The sequence below is a fragment of the Montipora capricornis genome, chromosome 12, assembly GCF_036669925.1.
Source record: "Montipora capricornis isolate CH-2021 chromosome 12, ASM3666992v2, whole genome shotgun sequence".
In the NCBI taxonomy this organism is placed as follows: Eukaryota; Metazoa; Cnidaria; class Anthozoa; order Scleractinia; family Acroporidae; genus Montipora; species Montipora capricornis.
Window position 1 is genome coordinate 25,045,351 of NC_090894.1, and position 7,500 is coordinate 25,052,850.

Sequence of the window (7,500 nt, forward strand, 5' to 3'; positions counted from 1 at the left end):
GCAAATATACGTGGCAAAAGGACATTGGGAAAAGATCCAACAGTGACCCTGTTGTTCTTTATTCGCCCTCCCGGCATTATTTTGTTTAGAGACAAACCACTAGCAGACCTACGAAGAGAAAAGACAACAGTTCATTCATTGATAGAGCGGACCTGAGACACTGACCATCCCATTGTGAAATAAAAGCAGTTGAAATTTCACTTTTTCAAAAAATATCATTGTTCTTGGACCTCAGGATTTTCAATGCAAAATGACCCAACAGTGATTTTTATTAGAAAAATACTCGCCGACTTACTTTACAGCAACCCTAAACTGAATTGTAATAATCGGGTTAAAAAGGTATCACTGACCAAGACTTCTTGGAACACGGTATTCTACAACAATGGTTGCCGAAACCTCTTTCCAACACAGTCTCACAAAGCACTGCCCAACAATGAACCCATAGACAAAACAACAGCTAATTGACAAACTCAAAGCGCCGTACATAATCATGATCATAAAACTGGAGGCGGCAAAGAACCAAACTCATGCAATGTGAGAAGGAAAACACAAAAGCACACGCCAACGCATACGCCTTAAACAACGAACTAACACATTCAGTGTTCGGCCTCAAAGATTTTCCATAGATTGGCTAGAAGTTGTTTCTCCACAAAACAAAAACTATTAGAGATTAAGTGATTAAGAAAAGTAATTGGAATAACGGGAAAATCTGACCACGCCGACAGAGATACAATCAAGAGACGTATCTAAGTACTGTAACAAGCACTTCAGGTTATACTAACCTATATTTTCATATTCGAAGAGATAACTTGATTTTCGAATAGAGCATTGTTAGTGTTTCGCAGTCATAGAGAGGATACTTAGGTTTGGATGGGAGAGGAAGGTCATTTAGATCTTTTGTAGCATAAGTGCTTTGCGTTTTAATACGGAAATGGCGTTACCGTGGTGACAGAAACGTAGCGTGGTTTTAACGCGATTGGATGCTTGAAAACGTCTGACTGAACACGGTGGCGACGAAAGACGTACGGTTGCTAGCTCGGCTCCCTGGTTAAACTATCTCTCGGCGTGCAACATTTTTTCTCACCAAGAAATTCTTTGCTCGGAAGTTTTTCCTAATCGAAAAAGAGAACTGCAACCCAAACAGAAATTTTTATTTAAAATGCAGAAACGTACTACCGCGCAAGACCACAGCTACCTAGTATATCATTTTGAGATGGGGTCGGTGGACTCAAACATTGCAGTAAGCAACGCCGACGAAATGTCAAAGGGAATTTTCACAAAATCGGACAAGTTACACGATGGCGGTGAAATAATTGCTCCACCAAAAGAGGGAACCTACGATTATCCCGCTGGAACTCGAAGACGAGAAACCGCTTTGTGTGAATCTGTTGGTGTCGTTGAGGAAGACACTAGAGAAAACACAAGGGATCAGTTAAACCAACTTTACAGCTCTCCTTACCCTCATGTGTTAGATAATCAATGTGGCAGTGCCCACTCTTTCGTCAAAAAATTACACAACACGCAGGTTATCGTCAATTTAGCAGACTCACAAAAGTTGTTCACAGAACCAGAGAAGAAGCAAGAGGAAAGACGTAAAAGAGAGGTAGAAGGTGGCCTCTCGACCCCCCGGTTCAAGTTCCTTATAATGGCTTTTCTTCACGTACTGACCTTTTTCCTGGCGGCTGTAGGATTGACTCTCGCGATAATGATAACAAACGGAAAGATCACTTGTTCCCGGGACGCTCCTAAAGGTATGATGAAAATGGGTCACGTAATTCTCTCAAAATAGCATATGAATAAATATTTTTGCAGTTACATATTATCTTCCAAAAGAAAAGAAGACGCAACTTTTCCTCTACTTCCAGATTTGACGCAATTAATCAAATATTACGGAAGACGTACTTGTCGTGGTTTCGTGTTAGCCCCTGAGGCAAACGATTGTACTTTTTTTAAATTATGAGAAAGTTATGTTTAGAAGAAAGTTTAATAATCGAAATAAGACAAGAGAATGAAAACTCTTATTTACATTATGAGCCTGCTTTGTTTATTTCCAAGTATAGTCTACTTCATTTCATGCGCCATCATCATTTGATTTTCTTTCATTTCCATATCCAAGTGTGCGTGAAATTATCGCGGGTCAAAACGTCTTAAATTGGATACAGGGAATAATCATAACTACATTATCGACATACGACAAAGTTAAATAGGCAACTGTTTACAAGGTATAGGGCTTGATCTGATCGAAGTTATGAATAGAGGAGAGAGTTAAAAAAAAACAAGAGACGATATAACGTACAATTGTTGACCTCTCTAATTGCAAGAGGAAGAAGCCACAATGCTGATGTGAGATGATCTGGTCATCGGTGGGTCGGAAAAAAACAAAATCAAGACACAAAAATATGATAACTATCGAATCTTACTCGTTAAGGTCATGAAACCAGAATAAATAGTAAAATTGATGGAACTAAAGTTAAAGCAAGTTTCCGATTTAGTCTACCCGTTACTTTCATGACCGAAAATTGAAATAAATACGAGACAAATGCGCTTGTTTGGCACCACATGAAGCAGTTCATTCATCGGACCATGCGAAACTATACCCCAATAACAAATATACGCGGCAAAAGGACCTTGGGAAAAGATCCAACAGTGACCCCGTTGTTCTTTATTCGCCACCACCGCATTTGTCAAGAAACTAACCACTAGAACACCTACAAAGAGAAAACACAACAGTTCATTCATTGATAGAGCGGACCTGAGATCCCATTGTGAAATAAAAGCAGTTGAAATTTCATTTTTTTCAAAGAATATCATTGTTCTTGGACCTCAGGATCTTCAATGCACAAAGATCCAACAGTGATTTTTGTTAGAAAAATACTTTTACCGACTAACTTTCCAGAAACTCTAAACTGAATTGCATTAATGGCGTTAAACATTTATCACTAACCAAAAGTAAATTTTTCAGACTTCTTGGAACACACTATTCTTGAACAATAGTTGCAGAAACTTCTTTCCAACACAGTTTCACGAAGCACTGCCCAATAATGAACCCATGCATAGCCAAAACAACAGCTACATGACAAACTCAAAGCCCCGTACATAATCATGATCATAAAACTAGAGGCGGTAACGGAACCAAACTCCTGCAATTTGAGGAGGAAACGCAAAAGTATACGCCAGCGCATACGCCTTTAACAACGAACTAACATATTCAGTTTTCGACCTCAAAGATTTTCCATAGACTTTTTTTTGTTTTAGTTTTACCGCAGAATTTTGACATATTTCACAACGTAAGACTGACTTCGATCTACATTTACGACATCTACCTACAATTATGAGTTCAACTGGCTTGAAGTTGTTTCTCCACAAAACAAAAACTATTAGAGATTAAGTGATTAAGAAGAGTAATTGGAATAACGGGAATTAAATCTGACCACGCAGACAACAATTAAGGGCATTACTATTTCGTGCATATCTAAGTACTGTAACAAGCACTTCAGGTTATACTAGCCTATATTTTCATATTCGGAGAGATAACTTGATTTTAGAAGGGAGCATTCTTAGTGTTTCGGAGTTATAGAGAAGATAATTAGGTTTGGATGGGAGACGTCATTCAAGTCTTTGGTGGCATAAGTGCTTTACGTATAGGGAAATAGCGTTACCCAAGTGACAAAACGCAGCGTGGTTATTGGGTGCTTGAAAACGGCAGAAACACAGTGGCGACGAATGACGTTCGGTTGCGAGCTCCGCTTCCTGGTTAAGCTGTCTCTCTTTCTCACCAAGAGAGTCTTTGTTCGGAAGGCTTTCCTAATCGAAAAAGAGAACTGCAACCCAAACAGAAATTCGTATCTAAAATGAAGAAACCTACTACCGCGCAAGACCACAGCTATCTAGTATATCATTTTGAGATGGGATCGGTGGACCATGGTTACTCTAACATTACCGTAAGCAACGCCGACGAAATTTCAACGGGAATTTTTACAAACTCGAGCAAGTTACACGATGGCAGTGAAATAATTGCTCCACCAAGTGACGGGACCGTGACCTACGATTACCCCGCTGCAATTCCAAGACGAGAAATCGCTTTGTGTGAATCTATTGGTGTCGTTGAGAAAGACGCTAGAGAAAACACAAGAGATCAGTCAAACCAACTTTACAGCGCTCCTTATGTGTTAGATCATCAATGTGACAGTACTGTGTTTCCATCAAGAGCGAAAGACAAGAAACCGCACTCTTTCGTCAAAAAATCACACAACACGCAGGTTATCGTCAATTTAGCAGACTCACAAAAGTTGTTCACAGAGCCAGAGAAGAAGCAAAAGGAAAGACGTAAAAGAGAGGTAGAAGGTGGCCTCTCGACCCCCCGGTTCAAGTTCCCTATAATGGCTTTCCTTCACGTACTGACCTTTTTCCTGGCGGCTGTAGGATTGACTCTCGCGATAATGATAACAAACGGAAAGATCACTTGTTCCCGGGATTCTCCTAAAGGTATGATGAAAATGGGTTGCGTAATTCTTTCAAAATGTCATATATATATATATATATATATATATATACATATATTATATATATTTTTGCAGTTATATATTATCTTCCAAAAGAAAAGAAGACAGAATTTTTCCCTTCCTTCCAGATTTGACCCAATGAATCAAACTTTACGGAAAGACGTAAATATTTGCCGCTCCAGGAGCCCACTTGCAATTAGGATGATCCCACCGGATTAAGAAAATCTTAAATTTAATCTTCTGGTCATGCACCGTTGTTAATTAGCTCTGTCAACCGCATAAATCAATAAACGTTTTCAAAACCAAATGGATAATGATTTACCCATAGGAAAGCGCCATCCACCAAACAAACGACTGAAGCTTTTTCTACATGGGATTAAAGAACACCATCCACAACACGATGAATGTTTATAAGGAAACCTAACTACCCTAGAAGACAAAACACCTGAACACAATGAATGTATTTATGCTCATTTAGGGAAACGAAACGAGCTTATCCGACAAAACTGCCCCAACACTGTTTATCACTGAAAAAAAAAAAAGTAAAACAAGGCTGATTGAACAGACAAAAAGTAATGTATACTGTAAGCTAATATTTGGAATGCACGCCAATGCCTTTTCCTAACGTCTCAAAAACAACAATTGGTTTCGATTAGCAAATTCCAATTTACATCGAACACCACGTGAAACCAGCTGTTAAGGTTGAAGCTAAATGTGAAAACCTCACGAGGAATCAAAATTATATGGTGTGATAAAGAAAAGGTATGTAAACGGAAAGAGATCGGTATGTCGTAGGCCATTATCACCTTGCCAAACATGATGAACTTGGCCTAAAATGGCTCAACATATCTTCTTTTAACGCCTCGAATATACATTATCTGCTCGAGTTAGTCAGCGAAGGGAGATCAACCTGCTCGGACAGAGACCAATAGCAGGTTATGAATGAGTTTGAGTAGAATAATTAAAACGTCATTTGCGGTATGGTAAGAAAATAATCTGGTTAATTGTTTGCTTGAAGATGACTGAAGCCTTAAGTGCGAGCGGAAACGATTAAAATTCTATTATTGCGTGGATTCCGTGGAATTAATTGTGTGGTATGCTTTATTTTGAAGCAGTATGTTCTCTTATGCACGACATATCGACCAATTCTGCGCCTCAGAATATCTGTGATTTTTTTTACTTGTTCATCCGACGTTCATTCATGTAGCACTAGGTTTTCTGATGTTGGTAACTCATATGTTAATAAATCAAAACTGAGTATTCGACTCAATTCGCTTTCCATTTTCGGAGGTAAGTTATGGAATTGCCTGTAGCCTGACTTAGAAAAAAACCTTTCAAAAACAAAATTCACTAATCTTTACTTACGGTGATTCGTGATGAGGATGATCATGTTGATGTCTCAAATTACCATTTATTATTAATCACTCTCTAGCTATCAAATTATTACTTCCTTGTGTTTCATGTCCCCCTATATGTTCTTGCTCTATCTATGTAAATGCTAGCTATCTGTGAATGTATGTGTATACCTATTTATTTTATTTTAATGTTATTTATTTACCTGATTCACTCAGGGTCTTTAAATAATGGTTAGACTTTCAAGTCTTCTCGGATAAGGACGATAAGCCGGAGGTCCCGTCTCACAACCCTTCAATGTTAATAATCCTGTGTGATGTAAAGGAACCCACACTCTTGTCGTTAAGAGTAGGGCACGTAGTTCCCGGTGTATTGGTCTGTCTTCTGTTGTGTATCATGGTTGGGAGGGTAAAAAAAGGGGCGACAGTAATTGGCGCAAGTTGTTGTGGCGCTCTGCCAGCTTGACTGGCAAAGTTAATAAAATAAAATGATGTTGATTCAATTAGCACGCACTATTCCTTTTCTTCTCGTGTTGCAACGAGCCCTAACACGTGATACTTTATCGCTTTTCTGATATAATTTTTCAAGCTGCCAAAATTCAGGTTTTAGTAGTAATCATACAATCGTAAATGGTTTGAACCCAAGAGTCATATTATAATTAAGTGAAGTACGATTGTCCAGATGAGGGTAGCCCGGGAGGTAGGAGGGGGAGGGGGGGTGGGGTGGGGGGACTTTTTTTTTACTGATTCTGATACCATCCAGACCGATGACGTAAATTAAGGCCCAGCTTTGTTTTAGGTCAGTAGAGCTGTCAGTCTCGATGTTGAGCTATTTTCTCAGTTGAGTGTACTGCGAAATCACCTCTTTTGACCCATTGACTCCCAGGAGTTCCCCATTGACGAGTAAAATCGTCTGGCGTTAGACAGAGTAAAATACTAAGTATGGCTGGTTCAGTCCGGCTTGGGAGTCAAATGTTAATGTAGCGGAGAACCGCAGAGTTTGTCGCCTCAGGAAGACAATGACCCCTGCATTGAAATGTGGATACTTTAGAGTTTACCACATTTCAATTTCACACCGACAAAAAAAGGAGAATTCGTTTGCGATCACAATTTTGAAAGAAATAAAAGCTATGTACTGTTTCACGACTGCCATCGCGAAGTCCCGGAATGTATAAAGATACGCTTGAATTTTCATTAAAGTATTTGTCCCAAGTATTATGCCTTTTAACTGTTGAGAGAGTAGTAAAATGAAACAACCTGTTTATTTTATGGAATTTCCCCTGTTTTGGTGTTTCCTGGAGGTAGCTATTCCTGTGATATCAAACTGTTTCTGTTTCTGTTTCTGTTTTGCCGTCTTTACAACATGCAAACCGTATCGTTTTGAAATCGATCAGTATAAGATGCAAGCTGGGTATAACACGCAGATCGACACTAAAACGGTCTCCTTCAACTACCTGTTAATAATACACGCAATCGCCTTTGATGACCAAAATTATATTATACATTTGCTAGCTTCCATTTCATGAGACCGTTCCGTGGTGATCAGTTGAGTTTGTCAGCTTATTAGACAAATTGGACGCTTATTTCGGCCGATGCGCAAATTTGAAAATGTGGTATAACTGGATTTCTGGACTCCTTACACAAAG

The 7,500-nt window shown here is 39.0% G+C and overlaps 1 protein-coding gene and 1 long non-coding RNA gene across 4 annotated transcripts in view; one reads left to right on the top strand and one right to left on the bottom strand.

The window, feature by feature from the left end:
* Positions 1-6,540, bottom strand: part of LOC138025248 (uncharacterized) — an 11,704-nt gene extending 5,164 nt beyond the window's left edge. The window contains exons 1-2 of the long non-coding RNA XR_011127156.1: positions 6,061-6,540; positions 4,403-4,479 (exon numbers count right to left, since the gene is read on the bottom strand). This is a non-coding gene — a long non-coding RNA (uncharacterized lncRNA). The remainder of the gene's footprint in view (positions 1-4,402; positions 4,480-6,060) is intronic.
* The window catches only part of LOC138025240 (uncharacterized), a 14,969-nt gene that overhangs the window by 2,925 nt on the left and 4,544 nt on the right, over positions 1-7,500 (top strand). Inside the window, exon 1 of one of the 3 annotated variants that reach the window (XM_068872464.1) lies at positions 1,026-1,751. The exons of 1 other annotated variant lie outside the window; for it this stretch is intronic. In XM_068872464.1, coding sequence (XP_068728565.1) covers positions 1,160-1,751 — 592 coding nt within the window. In that variant the 5' untranslated portion in view covers positions 1,026-1,159. Of the gene's footprint in view, positions 1-1,025; positions 1,752-3,505; positions 4,486-7,500 lie in introns of those variants that run through there. One more of the 3 variants, XM_068872463.1, reaches the window with a different exon arrangement.